The 19,170-nt window shown below is 44.4% G+C and overlaps 1 protein-coding gene across 1 annotated transcript in view; it reads right to left on the bottom strand.

The window, feature by feature from the left end:
• Nucleotides 1-19,170, bottom strand: part of smc1b (structural maintenance of chromosomes 1B) — a 229,085-nt gene that overhangs the window by 189,068 nt on the left and 20,847 nt on the right. The window contains exons 6-7 of the mRNA XM_056282390.1: nucleotides 2,670-2,928; nucleotides 1,844-1,984 (exon numbers count right to left, since the gene is read on the bottom strand). Coding sequence (XP_056138365.1) covers nucleotides 1,844-1,984; nucleotides 2,670-2,928 — 400 coding nt within the window. The remainder of the gene's footprint in view (nucleotides 1-1,843; nucleotides 1,985-2,669; nucleotides 2,929-19,170) is intronic.

Below are 19,170 nucleotides of genomic sequence, written 5' to 3'. Positions count from 1 at the left end.
AATATATACCCAGGCTATATACGTATTTAAATGTATTAACCTTCTGTCTTGATGTCTTATTGGTTTTCCTTTTTTTGTGTTTATGTGTATGTATGTATGTATATGTGTGCATTAATCAATTGTTAAAATGTGGGGAGGAAAAAGTAACTTTGCCACTACACAACCAATATACTGCACATTTTCTTTTTTATTCTCTCGACTTCTCTTGCCGGTTTGTTGCAGACTGCCAGCCCATCATCCCTATATAGCCCAATGTTGATGTCTAGGACCTGTAGTTGAGACAACAAGTACAAGCCCACTAGCTCACAAGTCTCTGCCCCGTCGAAGCTGCCCATGGTCACGTCGAATTTACTGCTACCTTGCTTTTGCCATGGGTTTCCCTTTTGGTATAAAAAAGCAAGGTAGCAGTAAATTCGACGTGACCATGGGCAGCTTTGATGGGGCAGAGACTTGTGAGCTAATGGGCTTGTACTTGTTGTCTCAACTACAGGTCCAACACATCAAAGTCAGGCTATATAGGGACGACAGGCTGGCAGTCTGCAACAAACCGGCAAGAGAAGTTGATAGAATAAAAAAAGAAAGAAAATGTGTAGTATATTCGCAAGCAATGGGCTAAAGATTTCAATTGAGGCTAAAAAAAACCCAAATTGACTTCCTCGACATCTCATTAGGCCTTAGAAATGGTACATACAGACCATACATGAAGCCCAATAATACACTGCAATACATCCATCAAGAAAACAATCATCTGCCCTCTATCTTGAAAAATATCCCAGTGAGCATAAATAAGAGACTCTCATGTTTATCATCTAGTGAGACTATCTTTAATGAAGCCTTACAAAAAAGTGGATATAATTTCAGGCTTAAGTACAACCCACCATCAATTAGCGACAGCCAGCAACCAAAAAAAAAAAACTCAGCAGAAGGTGAAACATCACATGGTATTATCCTCCCTACAGTGACACTGTGGCCTCTAATATTGAAAAACTATTTTACAATCTTTTGAATGAGTGCTTTACCCCAGACCATCAATTAAGAAAATTATTCAACAGGAACACAGTCAAAATTAGCTACAGCTGCATGCCAAATGTTCAGCAGGTTATTTTATCCCACAACACACAAGGATCATCGTTATATTTTTAAATGTATGCTTTTTCAACAGTGCTCTGGCCCTTAAAGTCCTAACTTTTTCAAAACAAGCCCCAACCCCTACCCCATTGGTTGTAATGTTTCCGATGTTATTTTTCAGATTTTTTTCAATGTTTTCTATCCTCCCATTGGTTGCTATGCATCATAACTACCTATCCCATTGGTTGTAATTTTTCAAATGTTTTCTATCCGCCCCATTGACTGCTGTGCACCATAACTACAGGTGTGACGCAGGGCAACGTAGTACTTATTGGCTGTGTATGTTTTTTCTTTGTTGTTTACCCACATTGGCAGCTGATGAGTGTGTGACGCATGAAACAAGCTTGTTCTGCTATGTATTAAAGTTTTTTTCTCTATCTTAATATTCCGCTCCTCAATTGTTGAGCACTTTTATCAACACCATTGACAGCCCCCACCCCCAAAAATGTATATATATATATATGTATATATATATATATATATATATATGTGTGTGTGTGTGTATGTTGGCAGCTGCATACCATAGTCAGTACCATGTGAGGGTATATCCTCAACATGCCATATCCCACAATTGGTGTTTCAATTAAAGCTAAAACATTCACAGATTTAATAATGAAATCACACTATGCTGATCTAGTGATCATAATATTGTACTGAATGTTTTTATTTTTTCAAACAGATTTGTGCGTTTGCCTTGGAAGAAGGATGACTGTACCTCTAGTTCCTTTTTCCTGCCTTGGTCAAAGTAGATCTTCTCATAGTCTGCCTTGACCTCCCAGTGCAGCTTCTCTGCCTGCTGGTTAAGCACACCTACCTGCCTTCTGGCCATCTCATTCAGCTCTTTATACTGTATGAGCTGCAGCACAAACATACACACAGACACACAAAAAAGCGCATTCAGACATACACAACACCCACAGGACATTAAGTACAGAAACAGATAGACCCATGCAATAACACCGTTGCCTCTTTCAAAAACTTAAACAAAAACTAGGGAAATTTTAAGCAATATCTAATTTGAATGCAAACTGTAGTTCTGTTGTTCAGAAATTACATATAAATTACATTGCTGTGTAATTTGTATGTAATTTCTGGATTAGAAATTACATATAAATTCACAGGATGATCATCCTACAATGTCAGGATGCAGAGAGGGACTACTTCCATATGGGGTTAAATTGTAAACAGTAATACTGATTATATATGCAACCTTACATACTGAACAAGCAGGTTTGCCAGTGAACAAAATAACTGATGAAAACCTGGATTCCACAATTTTCTCATTTAATGCTCACTGAACTATTGACACGGTGCTGCATCTCCATGTAATGCCTTGTTTTTTTAAAAGAATATTTTTGGCTCTCCCTGCTTTGGTGGATAGGACAGTGAAAAGTGTGAGAAAGGGGTGGGCTAACCACTTAACTTTCTCTGGACATAATAATAAATCACAACTGTAGTCATGACCCTCGAATTTTAAATCACAATAAAAAGTTCATCCTTTAAGGCCGTGTTACTTACTCCCCTCTCAGTTACCAGCCTACCTGGTCCTCCTCCAGCTGGATGTCCCTCCCCTCCAGAGCTCCCTCCTGTTGGAGCTGCCTCTCATAGCTCAACCACACCCTCTCCAGCTTGGCCAACTCATGCTTGCCGTCTGCCAGTTCAGCTTCTATGGTGGCTCTCTGCTTCAGGCCCTTCTGCAGGGCAGAGCGAACCTCCTCAGCCTTCTTAACATGATGGGAGGTGTTTACCTTGGCCTTGATGTACTGGGGTCGACGCAGGCACAAGGTCTGCTCCTGGGTGCTGTGGCAGCAAATGCAGAAGTGAAAAATAGTAAGTGTTGTTCAGTTAAGTCATTCATTTTAATGCAGTGGCTAGTTTCAACAAAGGAATCTGATTTGTCAATGATAGGTTCCAACCGTGTTGGTAACTTCCATAATGCAAAGCCAGCCAATTCTTATGGCAACAAAGGTAACTATTTTCTCTTTAACCATCTTTCTTTGTTTTCTAATTTTTATTCTTACATATAAGTAGTTTTTCAAAAGCTTTCTTGAAATCAGTTCAAAAGCACTGAGATTCATGACATCCTTAAGGATTTTCTTTACTGCAAACTGTAGATACTTTGATTACATCCCCAGAACAATGCAGTTAAAAACACTTGCTGGGGTAGAAATGTTATAGTAATGCTCTAACAAGCACTACAGTGTTTAAAAAAATAACAGAAACAATCTAACAAGCAGAAGCAAGAAGCACTACACAGTAACGTAATGAAAAAAATATAGAAACAAAAAAAAATTTTAAAGCTCAAAAAACTGTAAAGGAAGCATGCTGATGGTGGTGATGTTAGCATTATTGAGCCAAAAAACAAAAACAAAAAAAATCAGATTGTGATTCAGATAGTTCAGCTGAAAGAAACACAAGAAGGTGAAGACAACCATTCCTTAAAGAAAAGAAGAATCCAGTTGTTGCGCCTCACAAACCATGTGCGGGCAGGGATATCCTTTGGAAATAGGGAAGGTTGAGGGAATGGGGGGAGGGGGTTTACTTTTACTTTTCCTATTGTTCATTATGGTTTGTATAGGACAGTGTTTTATGTGATATGCACAGCACAGGTGATGATCAAAGGGGTGGGTGCTCTCCTCTCATGCGGGCACACTCTCGATTAAATGCTAGATAATAATATGTAGCCTAATGGCTAAATACATAAAGTTGATCTCATGGAATATGAACAGATCCCAGAATCCTATAAAAAGAAAAAAGTGGTTGAGTTATTTGAAATCTACCAAAACAGCCCTGATTCAGAAGACACACGTGGAGAGCAAAGAAGCAGACAAACTTAAGTGTGACTGGGTAGGGCAGGTGTTTCATAACTAATTTTCTAGTAAAAAGAATGGGGTGGCAATATTAGCGCATAAGAAACTCAATTTAGTTGTACTTAATCAAAAAAAAGGATGAGGGCAGGATGATATGCATACAGGCCACCACTGATGGAGTAAAAACTAACATATGTAAAGTGTATGCCCCAAACAAAGAGGATAGTAATTTTATTCATATGGTTAACAAGACAATGAGAGAAATTGAGGAGGGTCAAATGTTGATTGCTGGGGACTTCAACCAGGTACAAGATGCCCAATTAGACCGAACAACATATAAAATTGTGTCAAGGGATAGATTAGCTATACAGTTGATGATGAAAGACCTTGGTCTGGTTATGGAGGTGGGTCAATCCCCGAGAAAAAGAGTATACCTTTTTTTTTTCCCCCACATACAGTGCCTTGCAAAAGTATTCAACCCCCTTGACAGTTATCACTAATTTCTGGATTTTCAAAGATACTCACACATCTGTTCCTGAACAATATTATTTTTGTGAACCCATAAGCTCTAACATCATGTTCCCAAAGCCAAAATAAGTTATGTTTCACTGGCTTTTTATTAATAAATAAAAAACTAAAATATTGTGCTTGCATAAGTATTCAACCCCCTTGTGCTCTGAAAGCTCCAAGTTTACACAAATGACAAAGTATTCCTAAAACAAACTCAGGTAAACACAATAGAATATAATAAATGTGCACCTGAAAGATATTAAAGTAACGTTCTCGTTTATGGGTATAACAACACTCTGTGTAAAGTTCATTACTCGGCTGTGAACTCCATCAGAAAGTAGCGTAGCAGTCTATTCTGTTGCCTACCAACAGGGGGATTGCTGGTTCCAATCCCCGTGTTACCTCCGGCTCGGTCAGGTATCCTGACAGACACAATTGGCTGCGTCTGCAGGTGGGAAGCCGGATGTGGGTATGTGTCCTGGTCGCTGCACTAACGATTCCTCGGGGCGCCTGTTCAGGGAGGAGGGGGAACTGAGGGAAACAGCGTAATCCTCCCAGGTGCTACGTCCCCTGGTGAAATTCCTCACTATCAGGTGAAAATAAGCAGCTGGCGACCCCACATGTATCAGAAGAGGCATGTGGTAGTCTGCAGTCCTCCCTGTATCAGCAGAGGGGATGGAGCAGTGACCAGGACAGCTTGGAAGAGTGGGGTAATTGGATAGGTACAATTGAGGAGAAAAGGGGGGGGGGGGATCCCAAAGAAATTAAGTTTGAATGCAATGGAAATGATAGTCACTGCTCCAGTAAATAGGATGAGCCTTAGATACGACTTGACAACGGGAGATGTGAAATAGTCTGCTCAGCTCACTCAGCTACGGGCCAGAAAGCTAATGTTATGCTCGCATAATTCAATGTCAGTAACACTGCGTATGGTTGACAAACAGTAAATATAATTTGACAGGATGTTTAACAACAAGACCAGCAAGCTATCCAGCCATGTCCTTGTCCCCAAATCAATATCAAGATTTTCACGATTTAATGATAGGCCATATGTACTGTCAGCCGCAGCCTGATGCAATGAGTTGAATGAATTTAATGTGAAATTGAGGGCAGGACTCCTGGTAGGCTGACCTGGCACTTAAGGGTGGGAACTTTCCAGATTCATCCTCGGAAAAAAATATTAGCGTATGGGAGGATCGCAAGAAAGAAGCCATTACTCAAAACTATGTATATAAAAGCACACTTGGAGTTTGCTACCAAGCATGAGAGAGACCCAGTTAGGATGTGGGTAAAGGTTTTGTGGTCAGATGAGACAAAAGTTGAGCTATTTGGCCAACACTCAAAGCACTGTGTGGTGCAAACCTAACACTGCTCATGCCCTAAAAAACACCCTTCCTACAGTGAAGCATGGTGGCGGCAGAATAATGCTATGGAGTTGCTTTTCAACCGCAGGCACCGGGAACCTTGTTCATATTGAGGGAAGAACAGATGGAGCTATCCATCCATCCATTATCTGAACCGCTTATCTGGCTCTCGGGGATGCTGGAGCCTATTCCAGCAATCATTGGGCGGCAGGTGGGGAGACACGCTGGACAGGCTGCCAGGCCATCACAGGGCCCACACACACACACACACACACACACACACACACACACACACACACACACACACACACACACACACCTCTCTCTCTCTCTCACACACACACACACACACACACACACACACACACACACACACACACACACACACACACACACACACACACACACACACACACACTCTCATACCTAGGGACAATTTAGTACAGCTAATTCACCTGACCTACATGTCTGTGGACGGAAACCGGAGCACCCGGAGGAAACCCACGCAGACACAGGGAGAACATGCAAACTCCACACAGATGACAACCCGAGATGACCCACCAAGGTTGGACGACCCCAGGGCTCGAACCCAGGACCTTCTTGCTGTGAGGCAACCGCGCTAACCACTGCGCCACCCCGGATGGAGCTAAATACAGGGAAATTTTGGGAGAAAACCTGTTGCAGTCAGCCAAAAAACTGAATTTGGTGGGAAGGTTCACCTTCCAGCAGGACAATGATCCTAAGTACAAAGCTAAAGCAACAATGGCATGGCTCAGTGTTACAACCCCTGGCTCTACAGGGTTCAACTAAAAAGGGGGACACCTCTTGGGGGACAACCATTCAATAAACCAAAATGATTTATTACAAAATAAAGAATAAACTCGATACAATAAAGTATGGATGTGTGTGTCAGTAAATCAGCGGTGTAAGGTAGTGCATGTGTGGGTGTACTGGCTGATGTGGTGCATGTTGTCAAGTGCAAAAACAAACCAACAAACAAAAGTAAAACAGAAAAAAAATAAACCTCATCTGTTCGACATAAGTTGTTGAAGGAGGCGGTGTCCAAACACTCTGCCAACTCTAAACTAGCCACCTGTGCCCTCCCCCCGGTGCTGTGTCCCCCACACTGGCTGGGAGCCCCCATCCACTGATGTATGATGGTCAGGTGCGCTCTTCTACTGCACCCATTCCACAGCCACCTTCTGTTCTGATTGTGGGTGATTCTATCATCAGGGACATCAGGTCCAGTAGGGCTGCATTGCTTTACAGGTGCCAAGGTAAATGACATTCTGGTAGAACTTCCTAATCTGCTATCCCAGTATACCTCCATTAAGAAAGTTGTTATTCACACTGGCACAAATGACATTCCACGGGAGCTTTTACGCTTTTATCGCTGGTCCACTTCCCACTTTCGGCTGTGACATTGGTCGTTTTAGCAGACTTTTGCAGCTTCACACATCGCTTCAGTCGCAGTGTTCTCGTTTACAATTTGGTTTTATTGACAATTTTAATCTGTTCTGGGAGCACTCTTCTATTTTAAAGGTGATGGACTCCATCTAAATCGAGTAGGCTCATGAATGCTGGCTGCAAACATGTTTTATTCCATTGTCTCCAACTGTCGTGTTTGTGCTATGGACAACAACATTTGGTACCCGCACACAGGTGCGGACAGTTCCGTCACTAATTGATGTTCACAGGGGCAAAGTGTTTTCAATTTTGTTTCCGCGATAAACTACACCTATTGAAGTCCTTTGCTGAGTCCAATCCATCATACTAATGACTGTCACTCTGCCATATTAGTTCTTATAATAAACAGAGGTGTGAATCTTCACTGGTCTCATGATTTGATTACGATTCACCTGTCAACGATTCAATTACACAATGCATCTCAGTGTATCACATCCTCAATTTTCTATATTACTTCACATGGCTACTTTTTCATCAATTAATACAAGCAGTCAGGTAAAACTGAACTCCCTTTTTTATTTAGAAAGTGCATTCAAAACAACAGTACTACAACAGTCTATAATATATGCAGTCACCGGGATTCCATGGACGCTACAGCCGCATCATATCAAATGAATTACAGAAAAACTCCAGAACACATGAAAACATGAACATGAACCTGAGATCAAAAATAGACTAAGCCTATTTGGCAGGACAACACAAGCTGTGTGAGTGACCTGTGAGTCATTCCTGCTCTCCACAGGTTTACACCATCCTCTCAGTTTAGTGTGCAATATCTCCATTTACTGTCGGGTGTGAAAGTGACAGTAGGACTCCTCACATTTCATGCTCACAGTATTTATGCCAGTGGAAAAAAGTTTTTGAAGCACAAGAAAATAATAGCAGAAATGGCTATATCAACCACCTCACCTGAGCAAGCTTTGATAGTTACCATAGCTTGTCACAGTTTAATTATAATGAGTGTGGAGAACCAGCAGTAAGGATGAGATTAGGATCCAAGCTGGTGAGTGTAGATAGTGTATCTTTATGTGGTACTTGTTCATAAAAAAAAATATCAAAAAAATGTTAACATAAATGTCCTTAAATTAAAACATGAAATTAAATTAATTTGTAAACGAAAATAAATGGTATAGGCCTTGCCTTACCTATATTTGCGTGAAAATGTTCAATGCCAGTATAAATGTACCTTTTGACCTTTTCAGTAAAAGTAAAATATGACAAGTACAAAATTGCTCACTGCTCAGCATTTGGAAATTTGTAGGTTCATGTGTAAGAACACCATGTGATCCAAATGTTCTGGTTTGAGAGTGCTTCTTTTTGCAGTGACCACATCTCCTGCAGTGGAGATCACACTTTCTGCAGACACGCTTATGGCTGGGATACACAAGTATCTCTTTGACAGCCTGGAGAGGAGAGGAAATGTGACCTCATGGACACGTCACGAGTTCAAAGGATCCTTGGTGAGAGGCAGCAATGGAGCTTTACAGTATCTTGTGGAGGATGACAGAAAAGAGACGAGACCACTTCTCCTTTTGACCACACAGCCGTGCGGTCGTTCATTTCCTCCAACAAACATCAAGTGAACAGTTGTCAGTGACAACAATCATCAAAACCTCCACCTCGTGCCTACCCATAATCCCCCCTGCTAACCCCTAAACCCACTGTCTTGAAGGGACAGTCTCTGGTCCACATGGTGAAAATCTAACCTGGCTAAAGTAGGTCACTAAACACGCACCCCCTGAATTCACCATGACAAAAAGAGAAAAAAAAAATCAACGTGGCGGGGGACGAATAATGCGGCCAAAACGACTCCTCTTGAAGGGTGTAGGGGCAGGGGGGCATCCACACCAAGGAGGCTGGGCCAGTTCTAGGTGAGCTGGCTTGAGGCAGTACACTTAAACCCGCTCTGGCTTACCGTCCATGTCCACCACAAAGTCCTTAGCACCCGCTGCCAGGACACGGATAGGGCCATCATAGGGGGGCCGCAGAGGGGTACGGTGGGCGTCTTGCCAGATGAAGATGTACTTGCCAGACTGCAGGTCCTTGGGGACGCAAGACTGAGGGAAGTCGTACCGTGATGTTGGGACTGGATTGAAAATGCCGGCGCCGTCTTGGAACATAGCCCACTGATAGGCAGCAGACCAGGGTGCCGCACCGTCCGGGAGAAATTCCCCTGGGATCTGCAGTGGCTGGCCATGAACCAGCTCATCTGATGAGGACTGGAGGTCTTTCTTAGGAGGAGTCCGCAGGCCAAGCATGACTCATGGGAGCTGGTCCACCCAGCTGCTGTTTGTGAGGCTGGCCTGAAGAGCGGCCTTCATAGAACGATGAAACCGCTCACATAAACCATTAGCCTGCGGGTTGTACGCTGTGGTGCGGTGGAGCTTCACACCTAGGCTTTCAGCGACTGCAGTCCAGAGCTCGGATGTGAACTGCGGGTCCCGGTCAGAAGTGAGGTCAGACGGTGTGCCAAAATGGGCTACCCAGGACCCGATGAACGCCTGGGCCACCTCGGCAGATGTGGTGGATGACAGCTGAATAGCCTCCAGCCGCCTGGTGGTCCTCTCCACCATGGTGAGGAGGTGAGTGAAACCACAGGAGGAGGGAAGGGGTCCCACTAGGTCCACAGTGACATGGTCGAAATGCCTCCTGGGCACCAGAAACAACGCCAGGGGTGCGTTGGTGTGGCAGTGAGCCTTGGAGCACTGACATGCCACACAGGTGCCTGCCCAGTCCTTGACGTCCTTCCTGAGGCCATGCCACACGAACTTGGCCCCCACCAACTTCGCTGACGCCTTCACACCTGGGTGTGAAGGGCCATTGATGGCATCAAAAACCCCCCGCCGCCAGCCACTGGGCACCATGGGCCGGGGCTGAACCAGGGAGATGTCACAAAGGAGTGGGGTCCCGGCATCGCCGAACACAACATCCTTCAACTGTAGCCCAGTGTCAGCGGTCCGGTAGGCCTGCACTTCCCTGTCAACAGCCTGGTCTGCAGCCATGGCAGCGTAGTCAAGTCCCAAGTGGATGGCCCCCACCACCACCCAGGAGAGGCATTCGGCAACAAAGGAAGTCTTGCCGGTGATGTACCGGATGTCTGTGGTGAACTCCAAGATGTAAGAGAACTGGCGCTGCTGGCACCCAGACCACAGCTCGGTGGCTTTGGCCATGGCGAATGTCAGCAGCTTGTGGTCCACAAACACAGAGAACCGGCGGCCTTCCAGCAGGAACCAGAAGAGGCAGATGGTGAGAAACAGGCCAAGAAGCTCCTGGTCAAAAGTTCTGTACTTCCTCTCACTGCTGCATAGCTGGCGGCTGAAAAAAGCAAGTGGCTGCCAGGTTCTGTCCATCCACTGCTTATACACTGCCCCCAAGGCGTAATCTGAGGCATCTGTGGTGAGTGCTACCAGGGCAGTTGGTGATGGGTGCGCCAACAAGGCGGCGTCATCCAGCGCAGCCTTAGCATCCTCAAATGCCTGGTTCCTCTTATCTGAACGGTCCACTGGGCCCTTGGGGTCCCTACCCTTCAGGGCCTCATACAGGGGGTGCACGAGATGAACTGCCCGGGGAATGAACCAGTTGTAAAAGTTCACCATGCCCCGGAACTCCTGCAGGGACCTCATTGTGTTCGGGTGTGGGAATCTGGCAATGGCGTCCACCATGTCAGGGAGGGGGGTTGCTCCGTCCTTTGTACCCTGATGCCTGAAGAAGTCAATGGCTGGCAGGCCCAACTGTACTGATCACATCCGCGATCAGTATATCTGCCCATCTTTCAGCGCAGGTTGAAAACTAACCTCTTCAAGAACTACTACCCTGATACTTGCTCTTAGCACTTATTGTATTCACTCATTTAAAAAAAAACTCTTTCTTGCGCTTTTACTTTAGCACTCGTTTTGCTCTTAGATGCTTGTTTAGAGAGAAGATGCACTTATGACCTCTGATGACTAGTAGTTCTCCTGATTTACTATGTTAAATGCACTTAATTGTAAGTCGCTTTGGATAAAAGCGTCGGCAAAATGACTGTAATGTAAATATAAATCACGAGAATGTCATCCAGGTAAACAAACAGGAATAGCAGATCCCATAGCACAGAGTCCATGAGCTGCTGAAAGGTCTGCGCAGCCCCCTTGAGCCCAAACGCCATCCTCACGAACTCGAACAGGCCGAACGGCGTGGACGGCAGTAATCACGCCAGGTGCCAAGTGCACGGCGTGCACAGTCCTGGACGGGACGGGGTAGCAGTCTGGCGTTGTAGCATTGTTGAGACGGCGGTAATTACCACATGGGTGCCAGCTGCCACTAGCCTTTGTGACCAAATGCAGGGGGGAGGTCCATGGGCTTTCAGAGCGGCGCACGATGCCGATGCGCTCCATGATGGCAAATCCCTCCCTGGCAATGACGAGCTTGGCTAGATCGAGGCGCCATGCACAGGCATAGACTGGAGGGCCAGTGGTGGTGATGTAGTGTTCTACTCCATGCTTGGTGACTGCTGACGAGAAGATGGGTATTGTGAGGTCCAGAAACTCAGCGGGCAGACGCTGAAATTCATCCCCAGTGGCAAGCATATTGGACAAGCTGATGGGACCCGCCTCCCCTAACGTACATGGGTAGAAGCAGAAGAAGACGGGATCAATCAAGTAGCGGTTTTTAACATCCACCAACAGTCCATAAGCGCGCAGGAAATCCGTGCCCAGGAGGGGAATGGAGATCTTAGCCATCACAAAGTCCCAGCCAAATAGCCGACCTCCAAAAATCACCTCCCCATACCTCATGCCATACGTGTGGACGGGGGTGCCGTTGGCAGCATCCATGGGGCGGGGGGGGCCTGAATCCGCCAGCCATCGCATCCACTGCTGTCGCCGGCAGGATGCGCTGCTGCGCGCTTGAATCAACTAGCAACCACCGGCCAGAGATAGTGTCCTGAATAAACAGCAGCCTGCCTTCCTGGCCAATGCTCAGGACTACTACTGAGCGCCGGCCTTGGCTTTTCCCGCCCTGCTGAAAGTGCATGGTGCACGCCATTGCTTGGCTTTGGATCCAAACCAAGCATAGTAGAAGCACAGTCCTCCTGAGTCCTGCTGCCGACAAGAAACTGCTGCCACGGCAACGCCCGCAGCCTCAACCAGTGGTGGTGGAAGAGCGTGGGCAGGCCACAGAGCGGCTGCACACTACTGTCGGCTGGCCAGAAAAATCCTGTCAACCTATGCGGCCAACTCCCGAAAGTTGTTGTTAGTGGACGTCCTGCCAAAAAGCACCACAGAGCACCACAGGAGGTCACTCCTGCCTGTGGCCATCAAACTTTACAACTCTTCCCTCAGACTCAGACTGTCAGACACTGAGTTAATGGTCATTGGACTGGCCCTGTCGGGTTTTGTTTCTGCTGCTTGGTGTGTGCTGCAGTAGTGCAGTATAGATAGGGTGTTATGTGCACCATGCTTGTTGATATATTTTGTTCTTATTTCTATTTCTATTTCTTATCTTATCTTTATTTCTATTTCGTTTGTTTCTATTTTCTTATCTTGTAAGTTTTTAGTTATTAGAGCGTGAGTGTCTGCAATAGAACCCAATTTCCCCTCGGGGATTAATAAAGTATTCTGATTCTGATAATGGCTACTCGACTAGCTTTACTCATTGACTCCATTACCTGGACGTTGGTTTCGCTGTAGAGTTCAGGTACAGTTGTTTCTGTAAAGTGACTTCATGATGGGAGTTTATACCGTGGCTCCATGGTCTTCAGCAGGTGTCAAAACCCGGGGTTCTCTACGACTGAATAAGGTCGTAGATCCCAATATGAAAGCTGCCACAGATCGGGTGATTCTCTTTCCTCTCTCAGAGTTTGACAGCAAAGTTTACAGCGCCTCCTCAATTCTTGGCTGATTAGCTGGGCTCGCTGTATTCTTTATGGTTGCAAACATTAGCTCAGCGTAAAAACAGCTAACGTGGTTCCTCAAATGTGTTGTATTACCGAAGTATTTAATTTTTGTGCGAGAAATTTTACATAGAGCGTGCATCTTGTCAAGTTCATGTTTTCCACCCTTAAGTTCATGAAACTCAAAAATGTGCCCAGATGTTCAAAATTCTTGGTGCGTTTTTTTATCACACATGGGTGCGTTTTTTTATCACACATGGCTGCTCTCTGTCTCCCTCCACCATAGCTCCCTGACGTTTGCCCACTACGCCCACAAGTCAATGCGACGTAGCTCCTGGAAGTAATTATAACTACCAGCAGAGGCCAATCAATCAATCAATCAACAATCAATGTTAGAAGGCTATAATTTTGTGCGATTATGTTCTGTCACTGCATCGATTCAGAATCGTCCATGTCTGCATCGCGATGCATCTTAGAATCAAGAAATTTCCACAGACACAGACCCTGTAATCTCCCCATAACATACAGGGATTTAAACAATGTATTGCCAGTTCGGACTTCAGTCCCCCACAAAGTCATGCACCTCGGACAATAAAAATGGCTTTATTAAATATCAGGTCAATAAATTAATAAATAATTTTTAGTCAATGATCTTATAAATACCCATAACCTGGATTTCACCCAACTGACCAAGACTTGGCTGGATAGAAATGATGCAGTCGCGCTCATTGAGACTGCACCTCCTGGCCTCAAATTCATCCATACTACCAGATCTGGTAAGAGAAGTGGTGGAATAGCTGCTGTCTTCTCTGATTCCTATAGCTGCAAGGAAATTCCCCTCGAGGAACTCATGTCTTTTGAATACCTTGCTTTTACTATACATTATAATGCTATGATTTTAATAATTACTGTCTATCAGCCACCAAAATCTAAACATGGCTTTCTTCATGACTTTTTGGAGCTACTGTATATGGTTTCCACTGATTATGATTGTTTCACCATCTTAGGTGATTTTAATGTTCATGTAATCAAACAGATTCCGATGTTATGGCTGCTAGCTGTTAGCTGTTTGTAGCCAGTGGCCAACACAATCCTTTGGTGTTTGACAGAGCTAACGTCCCCTCAATGGCTCCATAGCATTAACAGCTAACTGAGCTAATATAAGCTAACGAAGCTAACCACTAACAAAGCTAATACTAGAGCTTACAGCTATGTTACAGCTAAAACACAGCAGGACTGAGAGTATCTGTTCGGAGTAGTGTTGCCACCCGTCCCGGTTTTCCCGGGATTGTTCTCTTTTTTGAGTGACTGTCCCGGGAAATAAATATTCTTTCCCAGGACATGAATTGTCCCTTCTTTTTTTTTTTGTGAAAATGTACTTCTAATTTAGAATGTCGTATTCCCCAATAGAACCTCATTTGGTTTATTCTGCCGCTGTACTGTTTTCTTGCCGTTTATGTTTAGACATCCAATCCTGTGTCTGTAAACAGGTAAAAATTGGTAAAACAGCGACTTCTATTTCATTGGTAGCAGAAATACGAAAGTGTGCCGTATCAACTAACAACTGCCCGGGCTGCCTGCCTGTCAATCTGCCGCGTGCATCCACTTCAACAACCCTATCGTGAGTGAGTTCAGCTAGCTGGCCTACTAGCCTATAAACCTTCAATTTATTTTGTCATTTTTGTGAAATGGAGGGAGAGACAGACGAGGAGGACGAGAGAACAAAATCAGCATCAAAGAAAAAATGATTTACAACGTACAACTCAGATTCTTCTGTTAACTGTGGACAAACCCAGGACCAAGGTTATGCCAGTTCACGGATGAAGTTGGGGCTGAAAGTAACTGGCAGCAGGGTGTCCAGATATGCAGGACCAGTGCTGATGACAACAACGTTAACACACTCAAGCTTCATAGATTCTGTGAGTTTGTGTCAGAGCGATTTATGAGTCTGGACACTGGCATACTGAAGGAAACTTCCACACTGTTTTACCTGTCCAACCGGCCAGAGGACACCACTGAGCTGGCAACATTTGGCACCACTGAGCTAAATCTCTTTATGGAGCATTTCCATCCAGTGCTTGAGACATGTGAGAACTTTGAATCTGTGGAAGCAGCTAGGAGAGAGTGGCTTGATCTCAAGATTCTCGTTGCCCGCCACTACAAGCACCTTGATTTCCAGGTGCTATGGCAGCAGCTGATTCAAGGAGTGATAGGAAGGGAGGGACAGTTCCAGCACATGCAGGTGGTAGCAGAGATCAGCCTCGTCCTTCCCATGAACTCCTTTTGTTGTGAGTGTGGCTTCTCTTGTATGAAGAGGATCAAGTCAGACTGGAGGTCCTGCCTGTCAAATGAAATGCTCAACTGCCTACTGCAAATAGTATCTTTCATGGTCCTCCTGACCAGCAGTATGACTCTGTGAAAGCAGTGACAAAGTGGTGGAGAAGTGGCTTTAGAGTACAAAGACCTCAGTAAAAAGACTGAGAAAACAGACTGGGACACAGACTGTTTAAACGATTATGTTACTAAATTCTGTCTCTCACATGCTGATTTAGGGTAAAACTACTGATTTCTTTTTCTTTTTTACTGAATAATATACAGAATTTTTTAACTATTAATCTTTTAGTCTATGAAATTTAAAAAATTGTAAAAAATTTTCATCACTATTTCCAAGAGCCCAAAGCCTTCAAGTTGCTTCTTTTGTCCAGCCAACAGTTCAAAACCCGAAGACTCTTCATTTACTAGAAAAGCAGCAAATCCTCACATTAAAGAAACTGGAACCACCAAATGTTTGACCTTTCCCCCCCCCCTTCCTTGGAATAAAGAAATAAAGAAATAAATAAAAATGTAATTATTTATTTCCTCATTCCAATTCCAACAGCAACTATAGATGATGATAAAGTAAAGAAACAACATTTTGATTTTGGGACGGTTCACATTCACTTCGGGACGGTTAAAATAGTTTTTCGGGATGGTGATGAAAAAAGTTAGTCTGGAGCCCTGCTACTACTACTACCACTTTCGACTGCCCCTGTTGGGGGTCGGCACAGCAGATCATCCATTTCCATTTCTTCCTGTCCTCTGATTCTTCCTCTGTCACACCAGCCACCCGCATGTCCTCTCTTACCACATCCATGAACCTCCTCTTTGGCCTTCCTCTTTTTCTCTTCCCTGGCAGCTCCATATTCAGCATCCTTCCCCCAATATACCCAGCATCTCTCCTCCACACATGTCCAAGCCATCTCAATCTTGCCTCTCTTTGTCTCCAAACCGTCCAGCCTGAGCTGTCCCTCTAATATACTTGTTCCTAATCCTGTCCTTCTTTGTCACTCCCAATGAAAATCTTAGCATCTTCAACTCTGCCACCTCCAGCTCCGCCTCCTGTCTTTTCGTCAGTGCCACTGTCTCCAAACCATATAACATAGCTGGTCACACAACCATCTTGTAAACCTTCCCTTTAATTCTTGCTGGTACCCTTCGGTCACAATGCACTCCTGACACGCTTCTCCACCCACTCCACCATGCCTGCACTCTCTTCTTCCCCTCTCTTCTGCACTCCCCATTACTTTGGACAGTTGACCCCAAGTATTTAAACTCATCCACCTTTGTCACCTCTACTCCTTGCATTCTCCCCATTCCACTGTCCTCTCTCTCATTCACGCAAAATTCACAGAAACACAAAATAAATTACCATAATTATGCAGATGATTCACAACTGTACATATCCCTGTCCCCTGATAACCTAAATCCATATCCAAAGGAGTTGAATCAAGTGCAACTGGACTTGATATATATCCGTGAAGACGTTTCGCCTCTCATCCAAGAGGCTTCCTCAGTTCGTGCCTTTCTGACTAGATGAAGCTAGTCTGACTGGCTGGTGATGAGACTCAGAATTTATCCCCTTGGAGTCGTTGTCAGAGCTATAGATGGCCATGGCTCTTTGAGTCCCGATGTTTACCAACGCCCGTCGCTAACAGAGCCATAGATATGAGTGGCTGTATTGTGTACCGATGTTTGGCCATGCCCGTCGTTATCTGAGCTATGATATGCATGGCTCTCCTGTGCTCCGATATCCAGCCGCGCCCGTCGCCATCGGAGCTATTGATTTGCATTTGTTTAACAGCGACGGTCGTTGGGGGTGTTGGTTTCGACTTCATTATTCAGTGCTCCTGAGTGTCGTTGGAGCCGTTAGTGACCGACTGTTGTTCTTGGAGGCTAGGCTTCTTGAGTCTCCTGGGTAGAGATGAAAGGACGGCATTGTAAGTGGGAGATAGGTGGTGTCGCTGACCTCCTCCTCTGTTGAAGGATGGTTTTTCCAGTTTCGCATAGATGGCTTCCTTCACCCCTCTTTCAAACCATCTATCCACTCTGTCCAAAATGTGTACATTGCTGTCCTCGAAGGAGTGTGTCTTCTCCTTTAGGTGTAGATAGACTGCTGATACTTGTCCTGAGGAGTTTGGCCTTCTGTGTTGGGCCATACGTTTGTGTAGTGGTTGTTTGGTTTCTCCTATGTATAGGTCAGTGAGATCCTCATTGCATTGTACAGCATACACCAGATTGCTTTTTTGGGTGTGTGGTACACGGTCTTTGGGATGAACCGGTCTTTGTCAGAGTGTGTTGCTGGGTTTGAAGTATACCGGGATGCGGTGTTTGTTGAAAATTCTCCTGAATTTCTCGGGAGACCCCAGAAACATACGGGATGACTGTGCTATTCCTTCCATTTCTTTTCTCCTCGTCGCTCACCTGGTTGGTCCTTTTGGAACGTGTTGAAGTTTTCACAAAGGTCCAACTGGTGTAGCCGCAGGTTTTTAAAGCTCCCCTCAGGTGTTTGTGTTCTTCTCGTTGGGCCTAAGTGCTGCTGGGCACATTGTCAGCTCTGTGTTGCAAAGTTCTGATGACGTTCAGTTTGTGTTCCAGAGGGTGGTGTGAGTCAAAAAGTAGATATTGGTCTGTGTGTGTAGGTTGAAAACCTTACTTTTTAAAACAGCCTATGACTAAGTTCTTGGTGTGTGAGTGTGTTTTGTAATATTTTGCTATTTTTATATATTGTGCTCCGATTGTTACTTTTGATTAATCCGTTTTTATGGCACTTTTATTTATTTTACTACTCAGTTTTAAACTTGTCTGTACTTTTATAAATTTGTCTGTACTTTTTTTTTTTTTTTTACCTGACGGTTGAGGTTTTATTCTTTTTTGTGAGGGGGGATTTTATTGTTTTATTGTGTGAAGCACTTTGTTACATTTGTTTGTATAAAACGTGCTATACAAATAAAGTCTGATTGATTGATTGATTTGATTGATTGATTGATTGTTCAGTTGACAGTTGAAGGCTTAAAAGTTCTTCCCTGCTGTATGTGATCATTGAATGGGTGCTGGAAACTAAACAAATAAAAACAGAAAAAGTAGAAGAACGCAGAACCGAGGCTACCATCCGGGGTGCCAGATATGTTAAGAAATCCAAATCCAATGCACTGCTGCCTTCATCGTGGCAATAAATGTGAGGCATGGCATGGCTGATATCTGTTCAAACCAATGCAAGTAAAAATAATTGTTTCCAGTGAATCTCATTGTCTGAGCACTGTGATAGTGCTAATAGGTAACAAAGGGTGAAGTAGGCATCTATTTCTCCTCTTTCCCTTCCCAATAAAAGGAGTGTATACTGCACTATGAGCGCACTACCATTTTGGTGATGGAAGTAAGAGAGCGCAGTTAGGAGCTTTCCACAGACAGAAAAAGTTCTCCCAAGAAAAAAAAGTAATGTTCTTGTATGGGAAGTATCGCCTGGAAAATTTTAACAAGTTTATCTGAGTAAATTATAAGCCAAAAACAACAGGATACAATCTTCCAATATGAGCTTTCATGGCAGAACTAAATAGCAAACAAACAAACTTTTTTTTTATTTAATAGAATAGGCTAGTGACCAAATGATAGTCTACAAGTGATTGCTCTGTGCACTGTTGACTGGGTCAAACAGACTGCCGGTAGACAGCATGAACCAGTCATTCTAGACATCAAAACTGCAGTG

This window comes from Lampris incognitus, chromosome 6 (assembly GCF_029633865.1).
Source record: "Lampris incognitus isolate fLamInc1 chromosome 6, fLamInc1.hap2, whole genome shotgun sequence".
Taxonomy (NCBI): domain Eukaryota; kingdom Metazoa; phylum Chordata; class Actinopteri; order Lampriformes; family Lampridae; genus Lampris; species Lampris incognitus.
The sequence above is the reverse complement of the archived record's forward strand: the minus strand, read 5'-3'. Positions and strand labels throughout refer to the sequence as shown.